Source organism: Panulirus ornatus, chromosome 48 (assembly GCF_036320965.1).
Source record: "Panulirus ornatus isolate Po-2019 chromosome 48, ASM3632096v1, whole genome shotgun sequence".
Classification (NCBI taxonomy): Eukaryota; Metazoa; Arthropoda; class Malacostraca; order Decapoda; family Palinuridae; genus Panulirus; species Panulirus ornatus.
Window position 1 is genome coordinate 28,437,131 of NC_092271.1, and position 22,413 is coordinate 28,459,543.

At 43.9% G+C, this 22,413-nt stretch overlaps 1 protein-coding gene across 5 annotated transcripts in view; it reads right to left on the reverse strand.

Annotated features, from left to right (window-relative positions):
- The window catches only part of LOC139763917 (uncharacterized), a 197,696-nt gene that overhangs the window by 104,789 nt on the left and 70,494 nt on the right, over positions 1-22,413 (reverse strand). For all 5 annotated transcript variants that reach the window (XM_071690358.1, XM_071690357.1, XM_071690355.1 and 2 more), the window contains exons 4-5: positions 5,270-5,473; positions 458-774 (exon numbers count right to left, since the gene is read on the reverse strand). In XM_071690358.1, the coding sequence (XP_071546459.1) occupies positions 458-774; positions 5,270-5,473 (521 nt within the window). The remainder of the gene's footprint in view (positions 1-457; positions 775-5,269; positions 5,474-22,413) is intronic.

Sequence of the window (22,413 nt, forward strand, 5' to 3'; positions counted from 1 at the left end):
CATTTTTTCTTACCTGAAAATAACTTTTTGTCACATGTGGATGCTGGGGAAAGCACTGAGACTTATTGCAATTAATCAACAAATTAACATTTAACAGCGTAGCTCATACATTCTAGAATTAATTCATTTTAATATCAACATAACTATTGACTCTTAGCCTACTAATCTTTTTTCCAGAAATACAATGTTCTTTAGTGTGTTATTTTAAGGGTTTACTGTATAAATGAAACTAGATTTTATTATGTTACATTGGGAAAAACCATAAGAATATTTTGTCCCCTTAATACATAGTGAGACTAATGATGTAGCATCATTAGTCCCACTAACAACAGTGATCAATGTGCAGTGAAACTGGAGTCACCTACAACAAATCTGGGGTATTAGAGTGATACATTTCATTACCAAGTTCTCCATATGGCTGAATGGAGAATGTGGCTTTGAACAAAAGACTACTTACCTTGAACGCGAACTAGACGAAGAGGTGCTATATTTTCTACTTCTAACAGTTGCTTCTTGAAGGCTTTTTCGTGATCTCCCTCTTCCTTTCCTACTTGCAGCAGAATTGTTATTAACGGCTGTACCCCCCTCACCATGTGCACTACCCGTGGGGGATGCCGTATTACTATGATTATTGTTATTAGTGCCTCGCGGCCCTTTGGTACAGTGGGAGCAGCACCAGCTCGGGGAGGTTGGTCTCTGCTCCAAAGGAGGTGAAACGCAGCTCATGTGATAGCCATCATCACATGAGCTGCATAATACAAGGCTGCCCAGTATCTGCAATAAATTAATATTCTATCAAGCTGGAACACTGACAGCAATCTAAACTCTTTCCTTTTTTAGAATTAAAATTTTGAGTTCAATTTGTATGAATGGACAATACCTTTTTGTGTTTACATCATCTTTTGTTAAAAGCAATGAAAAGACTTTAATAATCTTATTATGATAGTGTTGTGGTGAGACAGGGTGCATATGGGAGGAACAAAAGAGAGTCAGCTGAATACATGTACATAATGTAGTTTTTATGACATATCAGTCCAAGTATCACTAATACATGAAAGTCAAGAATAGTCTTACTGAATGACTGTTAAATCATCACGAGGTGAAGAATTGTGGAAGTTGCTAAAGGGATAGTGAAAAAGACATGTAAGAGAAAGTGTAATGGAGGGCACAACAAAAAATTAGATGTTTAAAAGTTTATGATATGAATTATGTATATCAAGATCTCTTATGTAAGACTTCATCATTTCTTTGGACACGGAATACAGAACAGAATGAAATATGGGAAAAGTGCAAGGACATTTTGTATGTGTAGCATGAAATACACAGGATGAGCAATACAATAAGTACAGGGGGCTGCAAGAATACATTAGCATACTGAGGTGCAATGTGGATTTGGAGAGGAAACAGGAAAACAGTTAAAAATCTGATGAATATACAGAAAAGTAAAAAAAATTAATTCTACTTGATCTAAAACTTCGTACAAAACAATGAATGTAGTATTAATACAAAAGACTAATAGAATGGAAGGAGAAGAAAAAAGATATGTAATGAAAGTGACAAAAAAGATGAAGGTAAGTAATGGTACCTGAGACTGGGTAATTGAATAGACAGATACTAAATGAAATGAAATGAAGAGAATGTGCTAAGAGAATGGATGGACACCAAAACTTTATGTGTAAATAGGAAAAGGTGCCCTGAATATTGGTAAAACTCATAACAAGATGAACAAACAGAGAATATACAGAAAAGATTACATCTGTGAAAGCAAGGATTAAGCAGTAAGGATTTGGAGAAATGGTCATGATTCATATTTTTTTCATACCTGTTCACCATTTCCCATGTCGCTGAGGTAGCACCAGGAACAGACAAAAAAAAAAACAGCCTCATTCATTCACATCTACTCTCTAGCTGTCATTCACAATGCACCAAAACCATAATCCTTCCTATTCACTAAGAAGTCCCATACACACTTTTTTGTGGCTTACTGACCACTTCATATAATGCAGTTCTACCCATTCACAGTACATCATTCCCTTCATACCACCTCACTCCAGTTCACTCTTTTTTCATGTATGCCTACATCCTTCTGCATGTTCAAGCCCTAACCCCTTATAACCTTTTCCACTCCATCCCGGCATCTCCAATATGGTCTCCCACATCAACCTCTCCTCACTCATCCTCTCCATATATTCAAACCATTTCACCACATCCTCAGCAGCACTCTCATGCATACTCTCCTTACTAACAATATTCTAATTTGAGACTTAAATTTCATTCATAAATTGTCTCATGCATACTATCCTTACTAACAATATTCTAATTTGAGACTTAAATTTCATTCATAAATTGTATCTTTCAACATATATTTGTTTGCAAGAGATAATTCTATAACAAATATACACTTTCTTGAGAGAGAGAGAGAGAGAGAGAGAGAGAGAGAGAGAGAGAGAGAGAGAGAGAGAGAGAGAGAGAGAGAGAGAGAGAGAGAGAGAGAGAGAGAGAGAGAGAGAGAGAGAGAGAGAGAGAGAGAGAGAGAGAGAGAGAGAGAGAGAGAGAGAGAGAGAGAGAGAGAGAGAGAGAGAGAGAGAGAGAGAGAGAGAGAGAGAGAGAGAGAGAGAGAGAGAGAGAGAGAGAGAGAGAGAGAGAGAGAGAGAGAGAGAGAGAGAGAGAGAGAGAGAGAGAGAGAGAGAGAGAGAGAGAGAGAGAGAGAGAGAGAGAGAGAGAGAGAGAGAGAGAGAGAGAGAGAGAGAGAGAGAGAGAGAGAGAGAGAGAGAGAGAGAGAGAGAGAGAGAGAGAGAGAGAGAGAGAGAGAGAGAGAGAGAGAGAGAGAGAGAGAGAGAGAGAGAGAGAGAGAGAGAGAGAGAGAGAGAGAGAGAGAGAGAGAGAGAGAGAGAGAGAGAGAGAGAGATATATATATATATATATATATATATATATATATATATATATATATATATATATATATATATATATATATATATGGAACCCAAGTGTAAATCAAACTGGGGAATAACAGTCTCAGGGCAATTTGTGGAAGCAATCACAGTGACTGAGAGTAGACCACGGGTGTTGACATGGATCAGACATATGGAAAGGATGAGCACAGAACTACTAAGAAGATTCAATTTTCAGAAAAGGAGAGAGAAAGACAAGATAACCAGCAAGAGGAAATGAAAGATAGGTTTAAGGATGCCTTTCGGTATCAAGGCTTCAACCTTCAGTTGGGTGATGTGCATGGGATAGAAGGAACTGGATCAGTTTGGAATATGGGGGACAAGCTGTAAATGGTTTGAACTAGGACATATGAAGCAGTCAGAGTAAATTGTAAACCATGGAATAAACTTGTGGAGACTGGAGGGTGATGGATGGCTCTAGTTTCAGCTCATCATATGTAATGAAGACATAACAGCTAGTGAGTGGATGTGTGCAAGACACCACTGTTCATTTGTTCCTGACACTATCTTGATCAAGTGGAAGAAGCAACTACGTACAAAAAAAATTTATTCCTTCATGCATTTCCCACCTTTGTGACTTAGCATCAGGATTATATGACAACCTTAAAGGGCAAACTCTTCCTCAGTTCCTTCTCTTCCTACTCTTGGTAAGTGATGATATGAGAAGGGGAGGCTAATCCATGATTTACCATGATCACTCTATATGCCCTGGTTCAGCCCAATGATAGTACATTACCCTAGTACAACAAAATTATTCAATTCAATCCATCCCATGCATATTTCTCACCCTCATGACTATTCTGACCCCAATACCCTAAAGCCTCTTTCACTCCATCCTTAAATCTCCCCTGTGGTCTTACACTGAAGTCACCCTCAGAGGAACCCTAGATAAACAACTATCTAATGACTGTGGCAGTATAAAGAAAAAGTATTATTCATCAAACAAGATGTGCAGCAAGCACTATGTGATAGTCCTGCCTTTTGGCAAAATATTGTCACAAGCATTCATGGGAGGCAGTCCTCCTTCCTCCCTCCACTTCTGATATGTAAACATTCCTAATTAGGCTTTCTCTGCTCATCCTATCTTTGTGTCCAAGTTATTTCAACACACCCTGGTCAGCTCCCTTGATAAAGATCATACCAGCAATGATAATAGTAATAACCTTAATAAAAAATAGACTTTTTTAATACACCATTTCTCTCACCATACCGAGGAAGCATCAAGAAAAATCTAAAGTATGGCCTTATTTGCACACTCCAAGCTTTAGCAGTCATGCGCAATACACTGAAACTAAAGCCTACCATCCACTGTTAGACCTCATACGATAAAACTTGGTTTACTTTGACTACTTCATTTGTCTTGGTTTAACCCAGACTGCACTTCCCCAATTACACTACACTGATCCAATTCATCCATCTCATGCACACCTCTAATTCCCCGAAAGTTATCAAGCCATGATACCCCAAAAGACTCTCATTCTATCCTTCTATTTCCTTCTCGGTCTCCCCCTCCCTCTACTTCTGATATGTAGATCCCTTTAATGCTTCTTTGCTCATCTTCATCATCTCTATCTGAACTATTTCTACATATCTTAGTTGGCTCCGTCATAATACATTTGGTACCTCACATCACTCATACACTGCCAGTCTTTAAACAATCAACCATCCTTACACCACATAGTCCTCTGGCATTTCATTTCCAAAATGTCTACCCTCCTCACACTACACACTGTCCTTTGGCATTTCATTTCCAGAATGTCTGCCCTCTTTAATCCTTTTACATGCAGGCCCCAACACTCACACCACACAATATGGTTAGGACTACAAATACCTTCAAACGTGCCCAGATCTGCCTTGACAGACACCAACCTTGCTTGTTTTCACACTTCTCTCTCCATTTCACTCAAATGTTCCCAGCTAGTAATGATAATTACCCATCTTCAACATTATCATATTTTCATACACAACTGCCTCTACCACCTTAACAAGGTGGTGGAATTATCATTTGCACACATCCACTATCTAGCTGTAATGTATAACATAATGAAAACACACTCAGCCATCCATGAACAAGATCCACAAAGTTTACCTTAACTGCTTCATATGTTCCAGTTCAGCCCACTGACAGCACATCATCTCCATGTACCACATCAATACAATTAATTCTATAGTACTATGACAATAACACCACTACTGGAACTAATACTAATAAAAACAATAATAATAATAATGACAACAGTAATACACTATCATAATAATACTTATATTGTAACAGCAATGACAATAACCAGCACTATTGAAAGTACTGGTCTTACCTCAGACCCAGTTTTCCGACACACAATGCAGGGTTTACAGTCCTCGCACTGCCAGCCTTGCTTTTGTAATCTAACGGATGCAGAGGGATCCAGGCGTAAACACTTGGGGTGAACCGAAGTACCACAGGACCCACAGTGCATAAACCCTCCATTAACACTCTTTTCAGTCCCCAGGCATTCACAGCATATTGGCATGGTGGTATTCTGATGAATAAATAACCATATATATATAAATTTATTTATTATACTTTGTCGCTGTCACCCGCATTTGCGAGGTAGCACAAGGAAACAGACAAAAGAATGACCCAACCCACCCACATACACATGTACATACATATACGTCCACACACGCACATATACATACCAATACAACTCAACGTATACATATATATAAACGCACAAACATATACATATATACACATGTAAATAATTCATACTGTCTGCCCTTATTCATTCCTGTCGCCACCCCGCCACACATGAAATGCCAACCCCCTCCCCCCGCATGTACGCGAGGTAGCACTAGGAAAAGACAACAAAGGTCACATTTGTTCACACTCAGTCTCTAGCTGTCATGTATACTGCACCGAAACCAAAGCTCCCTTTCCACATCCAGGCCCTACAAAACTTTCCATGGTTTACTCCAGACGTTTCACATGCCCTGGATCAATCCATTGACAGCACGTCGACCCTGGTATACCACATTGTTCCAATTCACTCTATTCCTTGCACACTTTCACCCTCCTGCATGTTCAGGCCCCGATCACTCAAAATCTTTTTCACTCCATCTTTCCACCTCCAGTTTGGTCTCCCACTTCTCCTCATTCCCTCCACCTCTGACACATATATCCTCTTGGTCAATCTTTCCTCACTCATTCTCTCCATGTGACCAAACCATTTCAATGCACCCTCTTTGCTCTCTCAACCACACTCTTTTTATTTCCACACATCTCTCTTACCCTTTAATTACTCACTCGATCAAACCACCTCACACCACATATTGTCCTCAAACATCTCATTTCCAGCACATCCACCCTCCTCCGCACAACTCTATCCATAGCCCACGCCTCGCAACCATATAACATTGTTGGAACCACTATTCCCTCAAACATACCCATTTTTGCTTTCCAAGGTACCGTTCTCAACTTCCACACATTTTTCAACGCTCCCAAAACTTTCACCTCCTCCCCCACCCTATGATTCACTTCCGCTTCCATGGTTCCATCCGCTGCCAAATCCACTCCCAGATATCTAAAACACTTCACTTCCTCCACTTTTTCTCCATTCAAACTTACCTCCCAGTTGACTTGTCCCTCAACCCTACTGCACCTAATAACCTTGCTCTTATTCACATTTACTCTTAACTTTCTTCTTTCACACACTTTACCATACTCAGTCACCAGCTTCTGCAGTCTCTCACCCAAATCAGCCACCAGCACTCTATCATCAGCGAAGAACAACTGACTCACTTCCCAAGCTCTCTCATCCACAACAGACTGCATGCTTGCCCCTCTTTCCAAAACTCTTGCATTCACTTCCCTAACAACCCCATCCATAAACAAATTAAACAACCATGGAGACATCACACACCCCTGCCGCAAACCTACATTTACTGAGAACCAATCACTTTCCTCTCTTCCTACACGTACACATGCCTTACATCCTCGATAAAAACTTTTCACTGCTTCTAACAACTTGCCTCCCACACCATATATTCTTAATACCTTCCACAGAGCATCTCTATCAACTCTATCATATGCCTTCTCCAGATCCATAAATGCTACACACAAATCCATTTGCTTTTCTAAGTATTTCTCACATACATTCTTCAAAGCAAACACCTGATCCACACATCCTCTACCACTTCTGAAACCACACTGCTCTTCCCCAATCTGATGCTCTGTACATGCCTTCACCCTCTCAATCAATACCCTCCCATATAATTTACCAGGAATACTCAACAAACTTATGCCTCTGAAATTTGAGCACTCACTCTTATCCCCTTTGCCTTTGTACAATGGCACTATGCACGCATTCCGCCAATCCTCAGGCACCTCACCATGAGTCATACATACATTAAATATCCTTACCAACCTGTGAATAATACAGTCACCCCCTTTTTTAATATATATATATATATATATATATATATACTCTGTTCCTTCTTTTGGAAAAAAAAAAAAAAAGAAGGAACAGAGAAGAGGGCCAGGTGAGGATATTTCCTCAAAGGGCCAGTCCTCTGTTCTTAACGCTACCTCGCTGTCGCGGGAAATGGCGGATAGTATGAAAAAAAAAAAAAATATATATATATATATATACATATATATATCACGAATGTGTTCCACTCTTTATATCTTCCTTTTTATTGTAATAAAACTCATTAGTCTTCATATCTATACCAAATTCATAAAACATATTTTCAGAATTACTCTACATTTACCAGTAACTATTTTCAATTCTTTTTATGCACAACTGTTTCTCCTCCCTCAATGAAATAGCTTCAAGTACAAATAGCAGCCTCATTTGCACACATACACTCTCTAATTCTCATGTACAGTCCACAATCCACTGCCAAGCTCCTACAGACTAATCAGGTCTACCTTTATTGATTCACATGCACTGGTTAAGTCCAATGACAACACACTGCACCATATCTAACACATGGATCCAATTCATTCTTTCCCATGCATGCCTCTAACCCACCTGAATGTTCAGGCCCCAATATCCAAATGCTTTTCTCACTCAAAGTCTGCATCTCCTTAGTCCCCTTCTTCCCTCCACTTCTGACATGCAGTTCCTCTGGTCTGTCTTTCTTCACACAAATTCATCAGTTTTCTCAATCACACTGCACTTACAATCACATCTTTCTCTGACATTATCATTCCTTACATGATCAAGCCATCTCACACAATAGATTGTCCTCTACTATTTCAATTACAACACATTAACCCTCTTCCTTTCTTTTGTATTCATGGCCCATGACTCATATCTGTATGACACTGCTGGGACTACTTCATCTTCATACATACCTATCTTTGTCCTAAAAGATACAGACCCTTTCTTCCACACATTCCTAAATGCATCTAGGACCTTGACCCCTTCTCCCACCCAACCACAGATTATCTCTGAAAATAAGACCTCAATTATTTCTACAAAGTGTTCTAACAAAGCACAAGGAGCACAGCAACAGTGCTAAGTAAATAACACAAAGAACATACTAAACAATATGAATTAGATGTCAATGCAGTTTCACTTTTATACTGTCTCACAGCTTTCATTTATCTTTATTTGGTATTCCATATTCTAGTTTAGGGAAGGGTGTGAGAATGGGAATCTTAGATGATAGCCCATAATAAAGATGTATTATAGATCATCCTTTGTAAAGTCACACAATATCAAAGTCCTAACGACCCTTTTCATGAAATAATATAAGAGTCTGAAAAACACTTCTCATCCTTTCACACAGTTTCCATGCAAGTTGAGAAAATAATTCTGAATTGGTTCTTTGTTCAAAGCATTCAAACATTTGATTTTTCACATCATATCAACAACAAGACATTGATATCAAGCAGCTCTTTCCTGCAGCCTGTAAAGTCAATCCATCAACATGAGACATTGAAATTATATGGCATCTTGATCATACAGCTCTTTCATGCTGCCTTTCTAGTTCACCCTATCCTTCAACACGACCCAACAGAAAATATACAGAAAATAATGTGGTACAGGTATTCTAATCATATAGCTCTTTCAAGCTTCCTTTCACAGCAATACTATCCCCAACATAAGATGTTGAAAATAATAAATGGTAACTTAGTCAACACACTATTCAAATTAAATCTTCAGTCTAACAACTAAACTTTGACATATACAATGGTTTTAAATCTGCTTACACTTAATTTTGCCTTATATACTTCTTTGCCACCCTACACCTGCAAGACCAAAAGACAGTATAACATCGGGGTGGGAGGGAAGCATAAAAGTTAGTAATGTACACAAGGAGAGATATCTGAAAACTGGTTCATAATGAAAGAGAGTAAGAGTGTCCTGAGTTCCAAATCACTGAGGCAGAGACACAATAACAGCATTCAAAATACACATGAGCAAGGGGAAATAAACAAATCAAAATTCAAAAACACTTCAATGAAATAGACTTGAACCCATGAAATACCGTGAAAGACTGAAAGAGCTTAGACCATATCATATAGAGACGCAGAGAAAGATATATGGTAACATCTGCCTGGCAACTAATAGAACAAATAAAGACAAACACAATAAACCTAAAAGTAACTCAGTAAAGTGGATACAGAATCATAATACCTGGAAATATTGTAAACGGATCCAAACTAAAGTACATAAATGCCTAGCAAGGACATTAGAATGCTAACCTTATACAATACCAGGAAAATTAGGAAATGTACTGAGTGACCACAGAAACATACAAAAGGATAGACCCATGGTTGAAGGCAATACCATATGACTTCCAAGTGGATGACTTCGACAGTGGAATAGCTGCTGAAGGAAGCAGCATGATACATCAAGCAAAATATATGGTGAGTGGTAGGGTGGTAAAAGGAAAAAGCCCCAACAAACAAGTTGTTTGGTGAGTGCTATATGCTAGCCCTGCCATTAGGGCAGATCTTTCCATATGCACTAAGAAGAATATAAGAAGTGTAAACAAAATGTTAAAAAGCTGTTTGAGGAAAGCAAAGAAAGTGTAGATGAGGAACTTGGAAGAAAGCCGAGTCCAGAATTTTGGGAAAATAAGAAGCTTTACAGGAAGGAGGTGGAAAAGGAAAGAGATAGATGTAAGAGTGGAAATGATAATGTAAGAAGTAAGGAAGGGGAGTTGTTGAATCAAATGGAGGAGGTGAAAGGAAAGAGTATTTAGAGGAAATGATGAATGTGGGAGAAGGTGAGCCAGCAGCTGCATATATCAGCATGAGGGATCGAAGGAAAAGGATGCAAGTGCAGGGGCCTATTGTAAGAAGGGAGGAAAAAGGGTGAAAATGAGACTGAAAACAATAAATGCACCTGGAGTGGAATGGATTACAGCTGAAATATTCAGTACAAGGAGAAAGTGTGATAAGGAGTGCATGCATTTCTTATGTAATTTAGCAAGGACACAGAAGGCTCTGCCATAGGACTGTGTGAAAGCTATTATAGTTCCTTTATTCAAAGGAAAGGGTGCTAAAGATGTAACAATCATATGGGAATAAATCTGTTAAGTATACCAGGAAAAGTGTATGCAAGAGTGTTGACTGATAGGGTTATGGCAGTGACTGAATGCAGAATAAGTGATGAGCAAGGGGGTTTTAGGAGACAAGTGTCACCTCTCCTTCCCATGTCATCACAACCACCTTCCTGCTGCCTCCCAGCCTACCCCTCAACCTTTCCGTCATCAAAACTCCCTTCATGGTGTCTCCCCACCTTACCTCTCCTTTCCCTGCCATCACAACCCCCTCCAAGGTGTCTCCCCACCTCACCTTACCTTCCCCTACTGTTATAACCTTCACCCAGTAAGTTCTCTATGCCATACCACAATGCTGCATTGTAATTTTTTTCCACATCTTTTTCCTGCCAAGAGTTGAGCCAGTGGTAGAAGTGAGTGGGGAGGTGCCTTCTGCTTTGCTATCATCTATCACTATGGCGAATATCTATTTTTGTATACAAAATACCTCACTATGGATCATCAGGTCTACTGTTAACTGTCCCTCCTATGTACTCACCATGGGAGGGAAGAGGACTCCCTTATTCCTTAGTCCTAACCATGGGAGGCAGGGGGATCCTACCTTCTCAGTCCTCACCATGGGAAGGAAGGGGACATCTACTTCCTCAGCCTTAACTGTGGGAGGTAGGGGACCCCTATTTCCTCTGTCCTCACTGAGGGAGGTAGGGGGACCCCTACTTCCTGTCCTCCCATGGGAGAGAGGAGGACCTTTACCTCATCAGTTCTCACCATGAGAGGGAGGGGGACCAATATTCACTCAGTACTCACCATGGGAGGGACGAGGACTCCTCTTTCCTAAGTACTCAACATCATAGGGAAGGGACCCGTACTTCTTCAATCCTCACCATGGGAGGGAGGGGGACCCCTATTTCCTAAGTACTCAACATTACAGGGAGGGAGACCTCTCCTTCCTCAGTTCTCATCATTAGAGGGAGTTAGATCCATACTTCACCAGTCCTTACCTTGGGAGGAAGGGGGACCCTTACTTCTTCAGTCCTCACCATGGGAGGGAGAGGATCCTATTTCCTCAGTCCTCAACATGGGAGGAAGGGGGATACTAATTCCTCAGTCCTCACCAAGGGAGGAAGGGGACCCTTACTTCCTCAGTCTTCACCATGGGACGAAGAGAGACCCCTATTTCCTCAGTCCTCACCATGTATGCATATGTATATGTATGTTTATGTGTATATGTTGACATGTATATGTACGTGTACGTATATATGTGTGTATACGAGTGGATGGGTCGTTCTTTGTCTGTTTCCTGTCGCTACTTCGCTGACGCGAGAAACGGCGATAAATCATATATATATATATATATATATATATATATATATATATATATATATATATATATATATATATATATATATATATATATATATATATCCCTGGGGATAGGGGATTAAGAATGCTTCCCACGTATTCCCTGCGTGTCGTAGAAGGCGACTAAAAGGGGAGGGAGCGGGGGGCTGGAAATCCTCCCCTCTCGTTTTTTTTTTAATTTTCCAAAAGAAGGAACAGAGGGGGCCAGGTGAGGATATTCCGAAAAAGGCCCAGTCCTCTGTTCTTAACGCTACCTCGCTAATGCGGGAAATGGCGAAGTTTGAAAAAAAAAAAAAAAAAAAAAAAAAAAAAAATATATATATATATATATATATATATATATATATATATATATATATATATATATATATATATATATATATATATATATATATCTTCTCTTTCATACTATTCGCCATTTCCCGCATTAGCGAGGTAGCGTTAAGAACAGAGGACTGGGCCTCTGAGGGAATATCCTCACCTGGCCCCCCCCTTCTCTGTTCCTTCTATTGGAAAATTGAAAAAAAAAAAAACGAGAGGGGAGGATTTCCAGCCACCCGCTCCCTCCCCTTTTAGTCGCCTTCTACGACACGCAGGGAATACGTGGGAAGTATATATATATATATATATATATATATATATATATATATATATATATATATATATATATATATATATATTATATATATATATATATATATATATATATATATATATATATATATAAGCCATGTACCCAATCTACAGACCAACCCTTAGGGGAGGATGAACAGTTGGGTTGACTGTGGACCGGCTGCCATAACAAGGATTCCAACTTAAGCGCTCGAACCCGGGCGGCCCGTCATTTGAAGCGACAACGCAGACCTTGAACATGTAGCGTGGTTATCATGCTTCCAGAGTATCAATCTATTTGATTTCCATTTTAAAATCTTTGCCGAAATACATACAGACAAAACATGTCAGCGATAGCGTAGATGAAACATCCATGGTAAGTGGTGGCAAATGTGGCGGGGTCGAGTTGGTGCAATAAATGGACATAGTGCGGGTGACAGCCAGGCCCGATAAGCCTGCCAGAAGTACTAAGAACCTTCTATAGCCTGTTACTCAGCAGTAGTGCCGATAACGTAATCGCCTTCACTTGTTATCTTTTACTCAAGGAACAAACTTACACTGAATGGTAATGCAGCGGCAAAACTGCTACTTTACATCACATGGGAGGAGAAGTGGGGCGAGGCGTGAGGGAGAAGGTTCTGCTGGTTGCCTCTCCCCGGTCAGACCAGTTGGCGGCTATTCTCCCCATCATCATGTTACCATCATTACCAGTATCAAGGGTTTACCTAAATCGCTTTGCAGAGCTCGACTCGACTGCCTCAAGTTAACAGGCCCTCTTGGCAATCAGTCTGGTGTGTGTGTGTGTGTGTGTGTGTGTGTGTGTGGGGGGGGGGGGGGGGGGGGACTGGCACAACTCGTCACGTACATTCGTGAAGCAATTATACACTTCTCGCCTAAAGGTGTGAACAAGTTGTTAGTCATGATGATTACTGCAGATGCTGATGTAGCGCTATGTTGACAAGTCAGTCAGGTTCCGGATGCTAAGATCATTCTCTCCCTCACTTTATAATTCCTTTCATACATTCTGGTACACATACTTCTCCGGATGTCTTGCTTTATGCCATTAAAAGCGCGTCTACTTCTAGATCTCAGTCTGAGACCAAGGCCCACTATTGTTCCCCTGACCAGTCCAGACTGTACGAGCCAGCCGCCCGCAATCCTACTAATGTACCTTAAACCTGGCGAACACAGGCCTACACGGACTACACCATCACCAGCGGATATACACGAGTCTGGCACACTACAAAATATACCATAAGTCTGTATTTCGTCAAGACCATAATTCATAAGTACCTCCAGTGGTGGACAGGACTGAGGCAGGAACACTTGGTAGAGACAGTGACCTGATCCTTCAGCACCTCGACCTCGTCCTTGCAACATGATCTTTATATAGGAACTTACGATCACTATAGCCTTAAACCTTCTCCGGAGGGAGCCTGCACTTGGGTAAAACCCATGACAGTTCCGGTGTCAGAGGGAGGGAGGGAGGGAGGGGGCACACGGTCCCTGGTGGGTGCCGTCATCAGCTCGTGGTCGCCTCATCAGAGGATGATCAACGCGCCACATGATGCTCCCTCCCACACATGGGCCGACTGGACGATGAGTCATTTTCTGGAGACTGCAACACTAATGCCAAAGTCAGGAGGACAAGTTTGTAGAAAGTTCCAGGATCAGAAAACAGGAATAAAACCCGCTGAAATACGGAAGTCGTACTGTGTTTTGTAGAGAACTACCATGCAGGAGGAGGACGAAAACACATATATATATAGGGTGGAGCAAACTTCAGGATTATTGGGGGTCTAGAGAGCAAGGTTGTGTGGAGAAACGACACGGTACACCAGGATACCACAACATGACGCACCAAGAATCCTCGGGACGCATCGGAACACAAAACCACAAACCTCGTCTCACAATCCAGTACAGAAAGAACGTACAGAAACTATGGTTGTGACAGAAAGAAGCCACCATCACTGTTCTGGGCAGAAGTGCTCACCCATCTTGCACGTCGGGGGGGAAGAGATGCGGCCCACCCACCTGGCTTGTCCGTGGGGGGGGGGGGGGGGGGGGGGGGGTTGCCATCTGACAGGGGGTAGAGAGGTAAGGCCCAACAACTTGGCTGGTGAGGAGCACGAGGAGTGTGGGGGTGGTCTGGGGGCTTTCCCCCTCCCCAGCAGCAGCAACAGCAGTCTGGGGTCACCGTACCTCTCAATGTCAGTGTGGGTGGCAGGGAGTGATGACCCTACACCATCACAGGTATCATACCGGAGATGCTCGGTACAAAAGCCAACACAACATGTCCAGCACAATCCAGCCGCTATACCTGCTGTGCTGGGGAGGAATCACTCCCACCAGCTGCTGCACATCATCACATATCATCAACACGCCTCTCCAACAGTTACGGCAGCAAGTATTACCAAACAGAGAAGGGGGCCGACGGAGGATTTTCCCTCTAAGGCCCAGTCCTCTGCTCTTAACGCTACCTCGCTAACGCGGGAAATGGCGAAAATATATATGACCTTGATCAGGGCATCAATTATGTCTCAACAGACATAAAAAAAGGTGGTTGCCGCCTATGGAAGGCCGTGGCGCCTGACGACCATCTGCCACCACACACTTCACTTCCAGCTGAGGCCAGCTACAGTGCAGGTGTGGCCTTGTGCTAGCTACCACCAGGTGTGGCCTTGTGATAGCTACCACCAGGTGTGGCCTTGTGATACCTACCACCAGGTGTGGCCTTGTGATAGCTACCACCAGGTGTGGCCTTGTGATAGCTACCACCAGGTGTGGCCTTGTGATAGCTACCACCAGGTGTGGCCTTGTCCTGGCCACCACCAGGTGTGGCCTTGTACTGGCCACCACCAGGTGTGGCCTTGTCCTGGCCACCACCAGGTGTGGCCTTGTCCTGGCCACCACCAGGTGTGGCCTTGTCCTGGCCACCACCAGGTGTGGTCTTGTACTGGCCACCACCAGGTGTGGTCTTGTAATGGCCACCACCAGGTGTGGTCTTGTACTGGCCATCTACAACCACATTAATTTCCCACTGCCCAACCAATGATGACTCGAAATTCATGACGTACTCACTCCATCCACAAGAAAGTCATATGCCATAACTAAGCACACTGTTGTTGTTGTTGTTATCATAATTATCATTATCATTATTATTATCATTATTACTATTATTACTATCACCATTACTATCATATGATTATTATTAACTAATAATAACTATACATTATCATTATTATCATTACTATTATCATTATCACGAGAGCGTGTCTGATGACCTTGTCCCCTTCATGTGATTGCAAGTCACCTTATGACCTTGAACTTTGAGCCCAACTTCCAACCTTAGCTGTCGAACTTTATTAGAGCATCTGTAGCTTATGTCTGGATAACCTGGTCATGTGATGTCTGCACTACACCAGGACGCATGCCTACACGTACGGACTGGGTAGCACCATTTAATAATGCTTCTCTGCTGTGTGGGTACAGAAGGCTGGGTGTACTATTGTTCTAGACGGCGCCAACCCTGCAGAAGTCGAGACGAGGAAAGGTGAGCGAGAGAGGCAGCGGGTAGTGCACGAGAGATGCTCCTGCACCAGCAATAACCTTGCCCCAGCTGTATGTCACTGGGCTCCATCACGTAGCACACCCACTACGCTCACATCATGACCCTAACTCATGATCTCCCCGGCGGCGACCCTACCGGTGTAATACTTGCCTTTTAATCAAGCTGTTTACACTCACACTTGAACCATTATAGCTCCTTCCCCTCCCCTCTCCACAACGGTTGTTATAACTTGCCACTTGAGGCAGGCTGGGCCCAAATGATGACGCCGATAGAGGCCGGTGAATGCGGCAGGAGGGTCAAGGGTTAAAGGTCAGAGTGAGCGGGTGAGGCACTGGTGTTCCCCTTTAGCGCCGTCCACAGTACCGCTCACCTCAATTATTCACCACAACTCCCTCACACCGCCACACAACACTGGCTCATGTATTCCCGACTTACTCCATCACAACACTGGCTCACACCCACCTGCCAATACAAGATCATCACACCAGTAGTCAAGAAAGGCAACAGGACAGGTAAAGGAGGTGTGCTCTCACACCAGGCCACTCTGGACTCGAAGACTACCATACCCATTGCACCCTCAGGAGCAGGGTAAGGAATCACCTCATGTAATGCAAGAGAGCAGTTACACCGCAACTGCACCCTGAGATTCGTTGGTATCACATACGTACATCTTACACGGCACCACACCACACCTGCAACCCACCACGTCACCTCCACAACATGGAGGGTTGCACTAACACAGCCACACCCAGCCCTTCAACATGTAAACACAATGAAGAGCACACGTCCCAGCCAGGCGTCTGGGAGAATAGTGTTAACAGACCAGCTCAACATAACGCACAACAGCATCCCACAACTTCATCTGCCAGAGACCAGTGTTGCAACAAAACTCTAACAACAACACCTGACAAACAGACATACAGGCTGTGGGCTACACGAGACGATAATAATAATCTCTGGCTGAAACCACAGAACTCTGTGGTCCACAAGTACAGAGTCGTCAGGTAAGGGTTTTGCCCGTACTTTATTTCAGAAGCTGAACCGATTAGATGACGTTACGAGACCATTGATATAATGACCTGGCTTCTGACCTGGTCTTTGAGGCACATAATAAAACTCCTGAGAACATTGACTGTGGTGTCAACAGACCCTAGCACAAAAACTGAGCCGGGAAGGCCTCCTGACTAGTCGGCGAAGAGGACGTGTGTCCATCGACCCTCGCGAGTGAGGGGTGACCCCAGCACACATGACCACCAACGACCCCGTGGCTGCCCCCGGGCACACAGCTGGTGGCACCCGTCATAGTGGCCGGGGCAGTTGTGTCTTAGGGAAGTGACCGGGGAAGCCGACCCCTAGGATGGTGTCTGGCCGTAACCCAGGATGACCATAAACTCTCTCCCACCAAGCTAGATGTCATCAGCACCACAGTGACGAGTCACGTGAGGGTAAGCTACCTCTACATCATTAACAACAACAACATAGTAAGCAGTCATCACAATCCCACAACAAATAACATCAATCAACAGAAGAACACTTGCTGGCTACTGATGGGTGTTCGGGGGTCTGGCTGCTGCTGCTGCATGGGTGGGTCACTGACCTCGGGGCAGCGGAGGTGCCACTGGCTCATGACCCTTCATCAGCACGAAGGGAGTCACCTTGCGTATGATAACACGGCCTTTCATCTGCCCCTTAAAGAACAGGTCAAAAGTCAGGCCATCCATCCTACCCAAGCAGCGTCCGTGCTCCTGACTGGGTGTCTGCTGGCCCACCACTGTAAAAGCTCACAATACTTTGCGTGTTTGCTTGTTGTTTGGCTGGGGGACTGTGTGAAAAGGAAGGTTTATGTATATACAGAGAAAATGCTATGTTTGCGATCGTACGTATAATGTGTGTGTGTGTGTGTGTGTGTGTGTGTGTGTGTGTGTGTGTGTGTGTGTGTGTGTGTGTGTGTGTGTGTCAAAATGCAAGGGATCCTAGCGTGTAACATTCCCATCATATACATTTTTTTTATATTTTCTAAAATCTCTTGACTCACAGTACCTTTAGTTACCTTACTTTGGTCCCGAACTATATTTCTGAAGAAGCAATTTAACATATCTCCCGACTCGCGTCTTGCTGTCCAACTGATCCGTTGTAGGTTATATCCAAGATGTGTTTAATACCGAAACGCAAGATCGACCCAGGATACTCCCACCAGAGGCAGGTCCATATGCCGTGGGTCACCTCTACTTGCCCTCCGCTGGACCCCGTCCAGGAATCCCTCCGCCTGTCTGGGTGGGCTCATCAACCCAGGAAAGCTCCCGCGACTCTGTACCCAACATATCCTGCCAGCCCCTGATGGTGTTCCTCCCATCCTCTCTTCCCCAAGCCCCAGAAGGCAACTCTAACACCAAACTGAGGTTGTGAACGACCCTGTGGACAGACTCAAGCCTGCCATCGACGGGGTCCATGTGCAGCACCTCCTAGCACTGAGGACATGCAGAACACAAGGTAAGGTGACACGAGGATGGAGCGAGGGGAAGAAGAGGACGGGTGAGGGGTTACACGAGGATGGAGTGAGGGTAGAAAGGGCGGGGTGGGGGTTACACGATGATGGAGGGAAGGGGGATCACAGGGAGGGTAAGGGGTGCACAAGGACGGAAGGGGGTGGGGTAGTGGGAGCAGGCATCACCCCCATACATTGATCGATGCTCCTCTGAATAATGGAGGAAGTAACTCTTGCCTCCCCACCCCAGCTCCAGCTGTCCTCCCCTCCCAGCCTCAGACACCTCTCCCCGCACACCTTCCCCAAGCCACACCGCAACCACACCTCACCTCCCAAAGCCCCAGCTACCCTACTACAGTGGCATCACAATGGGAAGGTAATCCCAGACCTCAGAACGTCTCCCCCACCTTACCACCAGCGATGCGGAAACCTACCAGTATACTACAAGGGCCACATGAAGGTCACACGACAATACTAACGACAGCATCGAGAAAATAATAAGCACACCATGGACGCTGACAACAAGGCAACGTCACCTGCAACTACCAACACAACAGCAAGTACAAAGATGCTGACCGTATCTAGGTCACTCACCACTAGTAACGTCAGCAAGTCAACAAAGACATTGACACCACCTGCTCACATACGACTATCAACAGAACAATAGATGCAACCTATGATTCCCTCCCCATCCCTGGCTACCTGGCCGTACTGCCTGCCACCTCTCCCGCTGTACACCGAGGACCCATCCTAGATGCAGTCTGGGGACGTCAACGTTCCACAAGAAAAGTAGGATCTAGGTTTACGTCGTGTTTCTTGCACAGATCTTAGTTCCTGCCGCATCTATATATATCCTGGCTCAGAGGTTTCGCCCGAACTTTCCAACGTGTGAGCCGTCTGGTCTGGGGAGAGCTGGGGCGGCTGAGGAGGACTGGAACTAGTTCCTTATGCCTATATATGGTTCCACCTTTATGTTCCGCTTTTTGTGATGTTTGGTACAAAACTGTAAAAGGTTCTGACGACATAATCTCAAGCTCGAACTGTGATTTACAAGACTTTTAAAGAGAGTCGGAGCGTATCTTAAATCCTCTCTAACTCTAGCAGCCTCTCATGTGATAGTCATCACACATCAGCAATAGCAAGGTCTTCCATGGAACACGTGTTATAGCCGGCAGTGCAGCGTAGTTACTGGGCAAGGGATACAAAGGGTGAGATGTTGTTTGTAAAGTATCCAAAACATCTGTATCAAACTCCGTGAAGACACGGGGAATTTGCTTCAAGTAATGAGCAAGGCTAGACTTTAGATCAAACGTTTTCACAGATGACATTAAAATGAAATTAGTTATGAGTCTTATGTCAATCAATTCTTTACAATTTAACACACAACTGCAAAACCATCAGTAGGTCTATGATTGAGAGTTTTTAAACTGTGACCAAAGTTATGTTCAGGGTTAGTATGACTTACGATGACATAGCCATCACCCAGTTTTACTATTGTACACATACGACACAAACAATTGTTATATCATGGTTTAAACTCTGACGAGTAACACTTCCAGAACACCATTTGAAGTTCTCGACAATGTGGCGCAAAAGGTGGAGTCTTGTGTACGGTGCAGATCCTTCACCTATTATTATTTGTCATACCTGAAGACCTCGCACGTCTGGTGCCATGCCTCACCTGTACAGCCCTGCCCTTGCCACCAGGGTCTCTGTAAGGTGATAACTTTTGCACTCGATTTCGTTGTCTGACCATTTGTGAACACAGTGTTGTTATGCAGGTACCTCATCCTACTATGGCCTGCATCATTTTTACCGAGAATCAACTTTTGAAACTCTCTCTCTCTCTCTCTCTCTCTCTCTCTCTCTCTCTCTCTCTCTCTCTCTCTCTCTCTCTCTCTCTCTCTCTCTCTCAGCTTCGTGTTGTGGATGTTAGCAACAAGGAAGACATCAGCCAATTCTCAACATTACTTCAAGGGGCGTCCGTTACCCGGAGAGTGGTTGTATATTCCAGTGATGGTGTCCAATGCTCTTGTCTTTCCAGTACGTCAGATGTTTGAACGTTCTTCAGTAGGATGATGCTACTGACGTCCTCCCGTCTCCATCTGTCACGGGATGCCATCGCCGTGAACGACGGAACTTGCAGTCTGAATATTTGGACTAGAATTTTTTAGTCGGCATCTGATCGAAAATGACCTGGGCCGGGCCGTCATGGCTACGCCCCGGTACGACGGGAGCCCTGCCGTAATGCATGACGTTGTGCATGAACTAGCAACATGAGCATGATCACACAACATAGGCATGGGAGCACAACACCACACACCCAGGCAACAATAAAAGGCCAGCTAGGGGAGGCCAGCAGATATACGCCAAACCCCCGGGAGAGCACATACTCCCCTAACGTGCACCACATCACAGGGACAGCAAGATTTGGCCGTTGTGATATCTTCTTTCCCTACACGCCGAAGATTTGGAACTCTCTACCTTCTCATGTCTTTCCCAATAACTATGAACTGGCACATTTCAAAAGGCAGGTTTTTCACTTTCCCAAAATTTCGTAAATACTTTCCCTGGTCTTTTCTTTTTCCGTTTCATTTTTCTCTCTATATTTCAATTAAGGCCCAGCCATGATGTGGTCTTTTGTCCGTAACTGGAGCCTTCAGCATCAGAGAAGATATTCCACCAGACCACGGGAGCAGCAGACACTCCATCCAGGTGTGTAACAGACCACAAGGGCATCAGGCACTAACGTAGATGCGCATCAAACCATCGGAGCAGCAGAAACACTTCCCTGGTGTGTACTTGACCAGCGGGGCAGCAGACACACCACCAACATATCACAGCAGACACCACGAGCCAAGCAGCAGACGTAGAGAACTGTAAACCTAAGGTAAATGGTAGCAAACACGTACGACAAACTAACAGGAAATGTAAGAGGTAAACCACAGAGGCAGAGGAAGAGTAAACTAATGGGGCAGCGGAGCAATAAAGTAGTAGGGTATCGGGGCAGTATACCAGTGTGACAACAAGGGAGAAAACTAGCACAGTAGTAAACCAGTGGGAATGCCAGACAACAAACCAATGGGCTAGTAGGAGGGTAAACCAGTGAATGATTGGGGAAGTAAACCAAATGGGCAGCGAGGCAGTAAACCAGTAGAGTTGCGGGGCAGGAAACCGGAGGGGCAGTGGGGCAGTAAACCTGTGTTACAGCGAGGGCAGTATACCAGCAGGGCTGGCCTGGCCTAACCTAGCCTGACCAGCAGCAGCAACTCCAGCTGAGGCAAAGGTCAAGGTGACGCCCTTCCCCCATCCCTCGCTCCAGACCCCAAAGCCTGCCACTACACCTGCTCCTGGGGCAGATATACCCCCTTACCCTCTCCCATCGCACATACCTGTTCCTGGGGCAGACAAGAGGCTGCTGCCCCTGCGGCACATCCCCATACACCTGCTCCCTCATCTTCCCCTATACAAAGTGCTCCAGGATCAAAAGCCAGCATACCTGCCCCTACAGGCTGGTCGACGTGTCGTCCGTCACCACAATCACATTTGCACCAACCACTGCTCGTACTCGTACTGCCCTTTACCTACTACTGTGAAGGTCATAACCAATCCATATACAAGTGCACTGGTGAATAAGCGAACAGCTTAGTTTTCCCATGGTATGTGTACGTCAACTACAATATTGTTGTAACGCAACCAACATGAAAATATTCAGCAGTTAATGTTCATCATCAAACACATATGTCAACACAGTAATACTGCAGGTCAAAAAAGTACATTTAAATCTCTTAACGTTTACCAGTAAATACATAATGCAAGTCAAGACAACACTACGGGAATTCAGCCAATATGTAACTTTATATGACGTAACGTTTAACTAATCACCACTCAAAGTATAAACCATAAAATTTAATGTCAAACTTCCTATA